Here is a 13739-nt window from a genome sequence, read left to right as displayed (position 1 = left end):
GCACATAAACTCCTATAATGGTTGAAGCAAATCTAGAGTTGGAATGAGGCCAGTGCTGTGGCCGCCCTTGAAAGAAAAGACATTTAATGGAAAATACACGGTCACTAGCTGACAAAACACAAAAACTACACTCTAGCTGGGGCGTACTCACCACCAGGCTCCTGCGGGGCCATAGTAACCCTTGAACAGCGGCAGCGAGGCCATGACCAAAGGTACCCCCCACGCCATCAGATGGTAAAACCTGATAAAAGGAACGCATTTATTTCATTATGAGCACAGAGGGTTCGGCAGGTTTTTCCCTGAAAAAAAAAAAAAAGCTTATAAATAAATCAATTCTTTTCTTCTTCACTTCATCCCTTTGTTGGCACTCACACTAGGGTCATTTTTCAGGTCCAGACGAATGTCTATAACAGCCAGACAGCCAATTACTCATGGTAATATAAACCATAATTAGCTTAACTGTTGGGGAAAAGATGATTTTCAGTGGAAATCCCTGCATCAAAACCACAAGCAGGATGCAGATTCTCACTCAAGGGGATCCTAGTGGATGGACAATTTAAGTGTAACTGTGTACCTAAAATATGTTTGTGCACTATAAAAACAGTCTGCTTTCAAAGGGAGGGGGTTAAGGAGGCTGAAGAGCCTCATACAGGCTATTGATGAAAAATGATAACAGCGACGGAGACGGCCTTTTGAGAGTGTGTGTGCCAGATGAGGTGTGTGCGCCAGTGTCTTCGGCGTCTGTGTGGGAGTCGATACTTCATAGAGCGTACAGCGTCGCCTGGTCAATAGAGTGGAAGTCCTGCCCTGACTTGTTCCGAGTACGGTCAATCGAGCAGTGGTGACACAGCTGACACACGCTCAATCCCACTCCAGTTGTGTGACACACACACCCACACACACACACTTTATCACTCTATTTCACTGGGGCGCACTGTACGCTCCCCTCTCCCCGACCCTCTTGCTGATGGACAGCCCTGAGTGTGTGGGAGGAGCAGGAAAAAAGAGAAGGCTGCTGGTTTAAATAGAACAGAAAAGTAGGCGGGAGAGAGACATAGTAAATATATGGATCCAGACAGAGTTTGTCTTTAGATCGAACATGAGAAGGAAGTGTGTGAGAAAGATGAAAACAAGCAAGCAAGAGGCCAGAAAGAAAACAACAAAACAAAGAAAGACAAGGCAGGAGGATACAAACGGTGAAATCGGTGCTGCCAGTGCATGGCATGACAACTGGTGCATATGTGGGGGGGCTTGTCAGGAAATCAATGCTGAGAGCTCACAGAGCCCTCACTCCCCACCCCCTCCCAAACACACATGCACCAGCATGCACGCTGCAACACACGCATCACACACTTGCAGTGCTTTGAGAGGGAGATGACGAGGTCCGGAGCTGCGCTCAACATGGGCTTAATGAAGCACAGCAGGACTGCTATGCGTGCCGCATTTCACACACCTGCATACACACCCACACGTGTGCAGACACACACACGCACACGCACGAGCTCATATAGAAATCTCTCTCGAGGCTCAATCTCATTTCTCACTGCCTCATACCACTCCTCTACCGCCCCCACCCCTTTAGCTTCTATCGCCCAGCACATTCGGTTTGCGCGAATTCTTACTTCAAATCCTCATAAACATTCACACACACATACACACACACAAACACACACACATGAGCGCGTGTGCACACTTCCTATCCTCTCTTGCATCCACTTCAATCATTCTTAGATCATCCGGCCTCCGTTCTCCATCTCCTCTAGCAGTTTGTTCATTCATAAACCATCACGCTGTGCCGTCCCCGTGAGTGTGAGCGCGAGAGCGAGAGGGTGGGAGGTTGGGTTAGGAGGCTGAGACGTAATTGCCTATGCATGCAAAGCCACATATTGCCTCCTAAACACATGCAGCTTCTCTCCGCAGAGTCAACACACGAGAGCCCCACTGACACGCCGTCTTTGCTTCGCTCTTACTATTAAAGCGCTGTGTTTTCCCCCCTCTTCACATCATGTGCGACCAGCCGCAAATATACAGATATATCCTCCTCCCACTTTGCTCCCCCTGGACTTATAAGAGGTATGCAGCAGATAAGGCTCTGAAGCAAGCTCATTTTGGCCTCCAAGTTTGCCCCTTGCCAGCACCCATAAAACCGTCACCTTTTGAGTTATACCACCATTATATTGTCTGGCGTATTGCTAATCAATGCAGGAAAACTCCCATGGGGGTGGTGGTGGGTGGCGTACACATCTTAATGGCCCACCCTCTCGCACACAAGGGTGGGACTTTTTTCTGGACCACCAAGACACATCAACAGGATACGCTCATTAACAATTTGGCTTAGCAACGTAGCACGCATAGTTGCGTCTTTTTTCCCCCCTTCAGATTGTGCATTTCTCTCACAAAGCTTTCATTAGGCATTAAAAATGCAAAAATATTACACACGCACACACACATAGGCAAATTCACACTTGCGCCATGGAAAGTGCTCATGGGAGTTTGAGCGAGAGCAACATAGAGACATAGAGCCACAAAGCGTGAAGATGGGTATGCGCGCCCACACACACACAGAGACACACACACACTAGAACGCACTTAACGGCTGACACTCACTCCCTTTTCAATTAGAGTGTCGGCTGGCTGGAACATAAAAGGAGGAGGAGGAGGGGTCTGTCAATGCTCTGTGGGGAGACACATGCTCTGGCAGACCAAACATGCATATGGACATACAAGACACACGCGAAGGAGAAGGAGCCCAAACAAGACACAAATAAACATTCAAATGTGGACACAGAGAGAAAGAAAAAAAAACTGTTCATGCACACGAGGGATAAACAGATTATGTTAAATTTAAATAATTGATCAAATTATTAATAACTGGCAAGATTAGAATACAATAAAATACAATCAGTGACATCTTTGATAAGTGATAAACAAGTGATTGCATCCTCTCCAATATGAGGAATTGTCGTTGCTCTCTTGAAACACTACAATTTGAATACATTTACATTTTGTGAAGCAGGTTAGAAAAAAGGACATTTAAAGACACAACAAACCAAACGACAAATCAAAAGAAGTTATACAAATAAAATTAAATAAAAAAAGATCCTTAAGTAGTTCCCTACTTACATTTCATATCTGTTGGTGCTTATTTCTCTGACCAGGTTGAGGTAGAGGTTTAGTGTGATGAGGCAAACCCAAGCCAAGGCACTCCAGTCTACAGACACACGGACACACAGAAAAACACCAAGGTCAAATTACAACACAGCTCGCTGCCACACAGCATGCACCTGCAAACGTGTGTCCAAACATACACCTATGTATGAAAGGGAGCGAGAGAGTGCGTGTGTGTGTGTGCGTGTGCGCGTGTGTGCATGTGTTCCACTTTTTGATAAATGAAGGCCCATTCAGCAGTAATATGAGAGAAACCTGTAGCTTAGGGTGATGGATGAGAGGTGGGAGCTCAAAGAGAGATAATGATGAACTGTAGAAAAGCAGAAGGGAGATAAGACTAGAGAGGGAGGGAGAAAAAAAGAGCAGTAAAGTGAGGGGCAGGGTAATTGGGGTGGAGGTGGCGGAGTGGACTACGGCGAGTGTTAAAACAATGAAAAGAAGATATAAAGAAAGGAGAAGGAAGGCACAGTCAGCAGCACGGGAAAATGGGTATACACAGAGGCGAGGAAGAGTCTAGAAGGACAGCTTCGCATTTACACAAATATATTTTCCACTACGCATGCTCCCCTTATATTTAGGGAACCTTTGGGATTGCTGTGCAATTGCCAAGAAAGAAGAAGAATGGCTGTTTATGTCATTATTTTAATAAATTACTATCACTTCAATAGCTAATGCATTTTACATAAACAAAAGGCAGCCAAAGGTTTTCTCGAGCTGGACAGCATACAGCTCGGCTTCACCTCCTGTCCCGCTTCTGCCCCTGATACCGCCTTCCTCTATTTCAAACACATTTCATAAAATTTTATTGGTGGGAGTTAAAAGCGGAGCTGTGCTCTGCGGCTCCCGCCAGACTCGACGCTGTGCTACAGAACAAAGTGCCGGTTCAGCTGGCGTTTATGTGCGCCCGTTTGTCCTCAGCGCGAGGATCCTCATGATAAACCAAGGTGACACACACCAACCCTGCAGCACTAACTCACCGCCCATTACCCTGCATCAATCTGAGTGTGTGTTTGCGCGCACGTGTGTGTTCGTGTAGGTGAGTGTCTGCCAGCGAGACCAATAAAACGAGCCTGGTGTAGCGTCGTATTAACAGCCAGTCCTAACTAAGAATCTTTAAACTAATCAACGCTAATTGCAACAAATGCAAGCAAAGCAAATACACCCGAGAATCCTGAAGCAAATGAACACTAAGAACCTTGAGGTGTGCCCGGTTGTCACAAATGAAATCAGAAGTCCTGTATTGTCATTGGCGGAGAATCGTCTCCTCATACACTTCTTAATGTACCGCCCTCTGGTTTGAAGGAGGTACACTAAAAAGGTAGCAACAGGCCAATGACTACAAAACACAGTCGCAAATATTACACACCCATACTTGGCACATATTTGTGTGTGAATACGTGTAAAAGCTGAGCCGGCCTAACCACTTTGTTAGCAACAATGATCGTTGCCTTTTTTGGAGAACTCAGGGTAGGACACGCTGGGTGGAAATTAACGGAATTTTATCTGGCTATCTATGACACACTCCCTGAATTTATTTTAAATCCATAGCATAAAACAAAATAACCACAATCACAATGCCAAATGCAACAAAAGCGCATATCCATTCATATTATGACTGAGAAAAAACAGACTGATTACCAACATATGAGTAAGCATCTCTAAGTAATGAATATTTCTGATTTAAGGATCTATTTTAATACAGAAAAGCAGGGTTGTAGCAGTTATTTGATCAACAGTGGAAAGCTCACTTGAATGCACAAACAACTCCCCTTATATTTATATTTCAGGAGATTGTCTGATGTCTTTGCTTGATGTCTATTGTTACACATGCTTGTCATGCAAACTGCACCAATAAACACTCAATTAAACTGTTCTTACCAAAATACGTTAGCCACCAGGCTTGGAAATCACAAAGTGATCCATCTGATTGGGACTCACCCTGGGCAGAGAAAGAAAAGCAGCACGGTTTTACATTTTTACAACCGCTGAAAACAAAAAAAGACTGCGTGTGTGTTTAGTGGAAGACACAAGAGTAACTCACCATGACATATGCAACGCTGTCAAAGGCGGCGGCTACAGTCAGGCTAAGAATCATCTTCTGTACAGTGGAAATTAAAAAAAAGACAAAGGATTATTCTCTAAGAAAACATCCAAGGTGGAAAAAAGAGACTGCGTATTTATATTCACTTAGAGAGAAGGGGCAAATTATTGTTCGAATGATCACTGATGTAACTGACAGACTGGGATCCCTGGTGACAACTCAGTGAAAATATCAGATACGAGAGAGTCTCCGTATTTCCACTCGCTTTAGAGCAAAATCATTGTATTTTATATGAAATGAATCAATAATCTGTACGCTGCAGAATTTCCGGAGGGAAGGTTGTGCTCGCCAGATGTTAGTTAAATTCTGCCTGTAAAGGTGGTAACGCAGTGTGGAAGTGGCTGCACACAAAAAGACAAATGAACAAACAAACAAACACACACACAGAGTATTTTATCAATTTGCGTCCCACAGTGACCCGGCCAAGGCTACAGAGCAGGAGGAGGGGTGGATGGGGGTGAACAGAGAGAGGTGGAGACAGGAAAAGAGCGCAGGAGGGCTTTGAGAGCACTAAAGACTATTGACTGACAGATAACCTTTGAAAGTGGATGGACTAAAGGAGAAGGTTTATGTGGCATAAGAGGAGCAGAGGAGGAGGAGGAGGAGGAGGAAGAGCATTAGGGATGTGAGGTCACTCCCTGCAACCTGCTCCAGAGGTAATAGGATCCATCAGAGCCCAACACTAAGCTGTCATTTACTTCAGATTAAGAGGATAATATACACTGCTTCTAAACCTGACATTACTGCTGGACCGGTTTTAAAAAACACAAAAAATTCCACATGGTCTCAAAAACACAAAACAGAAAGAGCAGCATACTGCAGAAAAACTCCCTTTGACTCGACGAATCAAAAAGTGGAGAAAAAGCTAGCCAACATATTTTATATATATTTAAACTTCTTCATTTGGAGAGAGAAAAAACAAATAAAGAAAAAAAAAAAAAAGACGGCAACCACTATCGCAGAATGACCATTAAGTCAATTAACTCCACATTTCATTAATCTGGTGCATTTTAATTGGATTCAATTATGCCAAGATTTGCCATGGCTAATTAAACATCTTTCTGCTGGCAATGAAGCAAACAGGAAAAGAAGTGTCAAACACATACTGAACACCGTAGGTACAAATTTACCTGTGCCAAAGAGTGATACCTGCGAAGCAGCCAGATTACAAACAGCATGAAAACGCTGAGGAGAGAGAAGAAAAACATCAGTGAGATTGGCTAATTGCAAGGGCACCGGTTTGAGCATTACAGACCAATTACTGCTCTATACATCATCACAACTCCAGCACGTAACCCTGCGGGCTCTCTTGTACTCTTAACTGCTAATACTGTTTAGCTTGTAGTAAGATCACTAAGCATGAAAGCTTGTTTAGGCTGAAATTAATAAAAACTAAACTGCTACGGCTTGCTTAGAGTCGTGTGGAGGGCCTAATCCGTGTCAACAAAGGACCACCAGGGTTAAATGTTGTAAAGTCAAAGCAGTATCAATGCTAGAGTCCAATATATGAACTGCTAACTAAAATAATTGTCCACTTAAACTCTTAATGCTACCAGCCTGGGGGTTCAGAAAATTTGATATAAATTATTTATTTTCATTACTATTTTCAACTATTTTTTTTCTACCTACATAAGCAACCTCAAGGCTCACTGGAAGCTTTACATGGACAGTGTTCATTATTTGTATTATTCCTATAGAGGTGACTGAATTTTTTGCTGTTATAATGTCATCCACCCCAACACAACCCACATCATCTCCAATAATGATTGCAAAAGAGATCATCAAGCACTCTTAATTATATTATATAAATGTTATATGACTAATTCTAATTAGCAGCTTAGCCAAATATGTATCACTGTGGAAAGGCCACTGACCTATTAAGCAAATTATCACCAACATCAAATACCACTAAGACCTACATACTGTGTTGGAAAATATCACTGACTGTACTACATAATACACTGATGGCCACTTGATTACCTTAATTTATCTATTCATAGATGAGTAAGTAATACTCTTAAAGAAATGTCAAGCAAACAGGATGCAGAAGGGTGATTTTTGGGTTTGATCTACAAGTTTGCTAAGTCTGAGAACACAAGCACTGCAATTTCATTTTCATTGTCAAAGTAGCTCAAAATACTGCAGTCATCCCTCGTGTTATGGAATCTGCCCCATGTGTTGCCTGTTTTGTTTTGTTTTTCTTTTTTGTTTTCAATTTTCATCAAGTCATCAAGTCCTTCTTCAACTCTGTAGCTCTGGTTAAAAGCACAAATTTTAGATCAGTGTGAGCAGTGCAAATGCAATGCATACATCATCCTTTTGTCATCCTTAATTTGAGAAACACCCTTCAACCGTGTTTTGAGTATTGACATTGCATAATTTATCCATCAGAGGGCAGTCTGTAACTTCCTTGTCACAACTTTGGAACACCAAAAACAAAGCAACCAGTTGATCCGTGCAAATCAGGCAGGGTGTAAACAAGTAAATAAACGACACATAAGAAAAAAAAATTTGTGTCTGAAAGAGAAAAATAAAATCAAATTTCTTTTTTATATTGCCAAACACCAATATTGGTAAAGGTCTTCAATGTTCTCACATCACTCAGGCTGTATATCTTAAATACTTAGCAATGTAGAAAAAAAAATCAACCCCTGAACACAAAGAATAATTTGAGGAAGATATAAGTCAAAATATATTCACCATCCTACTAACGAGAAGGTTCCTGTGGCTCGCTTTACTGTTAAAATCACCCCCTGCAAAACAAAAAAAATGAATCTATTAGTGTCCAGGTCACGTGCACTAATCATAAAAACAACATATAAACATCTTCAGCTGACTTATGCGTACTCCTTGTAGTGTACTCTGTATGATCTACTGGAAGCACTGGAAAGCACTAGAAGCATGTACAGCATCAGATGTACAAACGCTGTGCCTGATAAGCTCAGGCTACACGTCTGCCATTTGTTCTAGCATGTGTTCTCTGTGTTTGTGTACATAAATGCAAACGTGCAAGCTAAAAAAAAAAAGAACAGGATTTGCATACACTTATGGCAACCTGGGCATCAAAACTGTAGGCACCTGACACATCTACAGTGTCCATGAACCTATTTTAATGCAGTATAAAGATAGGGCTTCTGAGGAAGCTTTGGGAAATGAAACACAGACACAGCTAGAACCTGACACTCTACATTTTCTGCTAAAAGCTGTGTGCAACCTGAAACTGATCTCAGAAAGCGAAAGAATGATGAGAATGAATGATATGTGAGTCAGTCCTGGGTAGATGAACGAGCCAGCAGCAGAAGCCTTGCATACAAAACAGACAACGGCACGTCCACACAATCCAACGTACATCGCTGCACTGGCCCTTTGCACACGTCCAACACGTGTGTTCTCGGAAGGGACACATCAACAATAACAAGGAGCTCCTTCAATTAGTCTCATAATCACTTCTGCAAAAAACAAATGCTGCATCATATCCAGCCCTTTCAAAAAAAGAAGAAAATTTACTGCAAAAAATGAAGTCTTCCTTTAATGCATAACTTAGAAGTTAAGGCTTTCAAAGGTTTTAAGATAGGAAAGATTTCATTTATTTAAAGGCATATTTTTCAAACATTCTTTTTTGTCTGTGTGGCCTTCCTGTTGTCTTCGTTTCATGTGAAGGACTTCCAATGTACCATCAGTTAAATACTTAAAGATTTCAGCTCTAAAGGTAATCAACCACACACTGTATTAAATCCACCAAATTCTTTGCAAAGCATCCGATGTAGCAGAATCCATTCAGAGGGTTGTGTATATTTGTTGCCATATGTCTCCTTCCACTTATCTTGATCTGGTATTAAATGATGACTTGAATTATTGAGAAAAAAAGCTGTCATATTTTCAAAAAGCCGCAACCAGACCTGATTACTGCTAGACCTGCTCAATTGACAAATCAGTTAAATATAATCTATCTAACAAAGTGAAATAGGCTAAAAGATCTCAAAATACAACACAAGTAACAATCATGCCAGGTGGTGGCTTTGCTGGTCAGGGGCTGCTTTGCTGCTTCAGATGTTGATGTAATCACAACTTCTGCTCTCTACCATAAAATCCTGAAGGAGAATGTCTGGCCCTGAAGGTCAAATGCACTTAAGTTATGCAGCAGGACAATGAAGCATAAAACACACAAGCAAGTCCACCTATGAATGGCTCACAAAAAACAAAAATCAAAATCAAATTGGAATGGCCTAATTAAAGAATTAAAATTAAATCTGCTTTCACATGACCTCAAATGGGCCGCTCATGCTTGAAAACCCTCCAATGTGTCTGAAAACAAAACATTTCCACAAACTGAAAGGCTCATTGCCAGTTATTGCAAATGCTTGACTGCAGTTTGTGCTGCAGCGAGCAGGTTTATTGAGCAAATATTTTTTCCATGCAGGGATAGGCAGGTTTAGCTAACTTTAAAAACTGTATTTTGCATGTAGCTGGGTTATTTTTGTGTGAGACAAAATATGCAAAAAAAAAAAAAGTCAAGATGGGGTAGCATGGTAGATGATGAGTCAAGGTGGTGCTAAGCCAACAAAAACATGTGCATTAACATCTTTCCCACAATCTTTAATAATGAGAGGATAAAGTAAGAAATTGATGAATAAAAACTGTCCGAAAACTCAGATAGCTACCTTCTTCACTGAGGAACATCTGTATGTGGGTTAGTCAGCTATTTCCCTGGAAATTGCAGTTACCTTTGCATCATTACTGATCTAGGCACCGCACAAGACAGCCCTACTGCAGCACACTTTATCAAGCACAGCTGAGCTGCTGCAAGAACTGATGATAACCTGCAGCCTGATACTGCTGGCACACAAGACCCACACCTTCTCACACAAGCAAGTTCAGTGTACCAGAAAAAGTACTGATTTTGTCTTTCCAATCTAATCTCCCAAGCTCATGTCAACTTTGGTTTAGGCAGAAAGCTACGCCTGATAAATGTATTTATCAATGACCTTTTAAAGAGTGTGCACTCCATACCACCTGTATGTCTAGTGCCTTATAGTATCCAGGTTTGGCACTTGAATTTGCAGAGAGGTGCTGATTGAACCCTCAAGCCGTTTTGAGTTTAGGGTGATTTTTTGCCATGTCTCTTTTTTTGTTGTAAATATTAGCACAGGGCTGATAGATGCTGTCTTAACAGCTGTGCTTTCTGTCTATGTCATAAGGCAGTTCAACACCACTACAGCCCCAAAGCAGCACAGGAATGACACAGAGTTTGAGCCGCCAGAGTGCGGGGTTTGGCCTTGGATTAGAGATAGAGATTAGAGACACCAGCAGTATTCTTAATTAGCTTCAAAGGACTGGTGGCAGGCAGAGGAGATTCAGCAGTTCAGACAGATTACGCCCTTTGCCAACCCCCTGCTGAGGAAGAGACTGATCTTCCTGAAGCAACTGCTGTTGCCATAGTAAAAAAAAACAAAAAAACCCACAACCCTCTGACACATTTTGACACTATACAAACACCATAATATTCAAAGAGGTGGTGGGTTTTGTGAGGGCAATGAACAACAATCAGATATTCAGAATATAAGACTGGATCACTGACCGCAGATATGCTGCCAATATCTGCATAAAACTCTGTTACATTATTATATCACTGCATAATTATTACTGATGTATTAACATGTTAGCACTACCGTCATGTTGTACAAACATTAACTGCTTCAAACAGACTGAGTAGTTTCATTTATAGGAGGATAAACAGCTGCTGCTAATAAATTAATATTGTGGAGTAAAAGCTACATGGACACTTCTGGTCCCACCCAGGAACTTGAAATTTTTCCATGCACAAAACACTAAAACACGCATTTGCTGTGTAAACTACTCTTGCTCTCCAACAAAATGTAAAGTTAGCTTTATAAAGGGGTTCCAAAATATTATTTAAAATACAAAATAGCTCTTGAGAACCCCAAAAATGACCTGTTGTCTTGTCCCAACTTCTTGATGCCCAAACTGCATGTCAAGAGGTTAAAATTAGTTATAAATACAATTTTTATGAGGCTTTCATTTCTTCATACATGTCTCTTATAATTGTTAAACAATTTTATTTGACACCAAACTATTTTAAAGAACAGTAATTATGCATGACCCCATGTGCAACCCTGCTACCAAAACCTATTTAGCGTTTAAAAGGAAGAGAACAAACAGTGATATGACACAACAAACAGAATGTGATATGATCGGATCATGTGCGAACACCACGGGTAAAACAAAGGTCAGTCAGTCTTTTGTGTTCCTCTCCTGATCAGATCGAGACTGTCGCTCTAACCAATGCAACTCCGTTACCAAAATAACCAAAACAAGACAAATTAATTTCAGTTTCCTTCCTTTGTTTAGGTAACTCTATTTAGCTGGCATTCTTTCCTCAGAAAGCGCTAATTCTAGGTCTAGCACTACCGTAAATCTAAAAAAAACCCAAAAAACAAAACAAAAACTCACTGCAAATAAATGTTAAAAATTCAGTATATTTAAACCTTGTTATATTATTTTAATTAATAACAATAGTTTATCTCAAATCTCAAAAGCGTTTAATCTATTGCCTCTTTATAGTTTGAATTATAAAATGTATTTGAACAAAGACTTGTGTATACATTGTGAACATCTGAAAGAAAGAATAAAAGGTGTGACAATTTGAAGAGTTGCTTACATTAATATAAATTAAGCCTTGTCTGAATTTGCATTGAGTTTGAATGAGTATTCAGCATAATGATGACTATCTTTTACTTACATTAACTTGGTAGTCAGGATTATTTAAGGAATATTTTTCAAAATCGACTTTTTCTAGTTTTGGTAAAGTAAACAAACTTGGTTTTAGTAAACGTGCAGCCCAATGATAGCACACAAAAATTAAAATATCGCATTAAAAACTGTACCTTTGAGGCCCCAACTGGACAAATCTTTTTAACTGTTTTCTTATTTGTTTCCCTTAAACATATACAATAAATTGATGAATTAAATAGACGTTTTTTAGGCCTAAATTGTTCTCCACGAACGATCCAGAGCTTCCTTAGAAATCTATGAGTGGTGGCACTCATTTAAAAAATAAAATTTAATTGAGTTGAATGAATTTAAATTCTAATTAAGATCTAAAATTACAAAATTTCCTCACGTATCATTTTTTTTATATAGACCAACATATGAACGTACTCTTTCCAAGCCAACGGCTTAGATATAAACTAAGATATGTTAACAATACGTATTGACAGTAGTGTTTCACAGTGTAAGGCTGGTTAAGTGTGGGTGAGTTCAGTTATCCTTTAATGAGCCAGTGGACCTCACAGTAGGTTTCTGAAATGACGTTAACGTTGATTAGCCGCAGCTAGCATGGGAGATGCCTATGAAATCGGGTGAAGTGCCAAAGCTTAGCAGCGGGAACCAAGCAGGGGTTAGGTCTCTGTTTATCAACTAATCATTAACTAAAAACAGGATGGGACATTTCTTTTACTCTCTTTTGATCAGCAAAGTCCCCCAGAAGAGAAAAACGGTAAAACGTTTCGCGGCTAACTAGCTAATTAGCCAAAAGCTGAAGTTTAACTGACGTCAACTACTTACGCATTGATAGTCTCCTGAATGAGTGTTAAAAAATATGCAGCGTGAATCGTTACTTATTGACTTTGGATCTGGACTGGCCATATTTGATTCGCAGCGATTTTCAGCCAATTTCGCTTCGATTTGTTTTTATTTTGCTGTAGCTTTCCATTGACTTCCTGTTTCTACCGTGTGCGCAAGGGGACAAAACTGATAGACACTGCGAAAAAAATCGAGTGCAGACGTTTTGTAGCCCATGTTTCTAAAAGCCATACAAAAATATGTTTTTTGAAAAGTACAGTGATGAGGTAAGGTTTTGATCAGGTGTTCTGACCCACTATTTTCAAATTAGGGATTGTATATGTGTGTGTTTGTGTGTGTGTGCGCACGAGTATGTTTATATATGTATATATCTGTAAATTTGTATATCTTTTGGCGTGTTAGTGGGGTTATAAATGCAAATACATTCAACAAAGGAAGAATTCATGATGGATGGGGCATAAACAGAAAGAAAAAGTGTTGACGATTAGTTATCAAATACTGGAAAGGGGTGGGATTAAATGAGCTTATGCTTCCCCCTACTCCCTTTTGAACATGCAAGTTATTTATATGTATTATTGTTTTGTTTTCGTTTTGTTTTGCTCAGTTTTTGTGTCTCTTTTTTCTCTGTTGTTGTTGTACTATTTCAATATGTTCAAAATAAATATACAATACCATACCTCTGTTCTCCAGTTTAACAAAAGGACAATAAAGCAGAAACATTACTTGTCCTGATATGTTATGGTGAAATGTGTAAGGTTTATATGACCATAAAAATATGATGACATAACAAGATTGTTTTTATTATAGCATAACATCTCCCCAAAATTAAAAGAACCTTTACGCTGAGTAAGCTAGTGAATGTTCACAT

General features: G+C 40.3%; 1 protein-coding gene across 2 annotated transcripts in view; it reads right to left on the bottom strand.

The window, feature by feature from the left end:
* LOC146500419 (cyclic AMP receptor-like protein A) overlaps window positions 1–13026 on the bottom strand; it is a 53901-nt gene extending 40875 nt beyond the window's left edge. The window contains exons 1-7 of one of the 2 annotated variants that reach the window (XM_085134670.1): window positions 12854–13026; window positions 7970–8022; window positions 6400–6454; window positions 5210–5266; window positions 5047–5107; window positions 3124–3211; window positions 152–241 (exon numbers count right to left, since the gene is read on the bottom strand). In XM_085134670.1, coding sequence (XP_084990796.1) covers window positions 152–241; window positions 3124–3211; window positions 5047–5107; window positions 5210–5266; window positions 6400–6454; window positions 7970–8022; window positions 12854–12934 — 485 coding nt within the window. In that variant the 5' untranslated portion in view covers window positions 12935–13026. The remainder of the gene's footprint in view (window positions 1–151; window positions 242–3123; window positions 3212–5046; window positions 5108–5209; window positions 5267–6399; window positions 6455–7969; window positions 8023–12853) is intronic. The other variant, XM_085134672.1, reaches the window with a different exon arrangement.
* Window positions 13027–13739: the final 713 nt, after the last annotated feature.

This window comes from Neolamprologus multifasciatus, chromosome 16, assembly GCF_963576455.1.
Source record: "Neolamprologus multifasciatus chromosome 16, fNeoMul1.2, whole genome shotgun sequence".
NCBI classification, from domain to species: domain Eukaryota; kingdom Metazoa; phylum Chordata; class Actinopteri; order Cichliformes; family Cichlidae; genus Neolamprologus; species Neolamprologus multifasciatus.
Note: the sequence above shows the minus strand (reverse complement) of the source record. Positions and strands in the feature narration are given on the sequence as shown.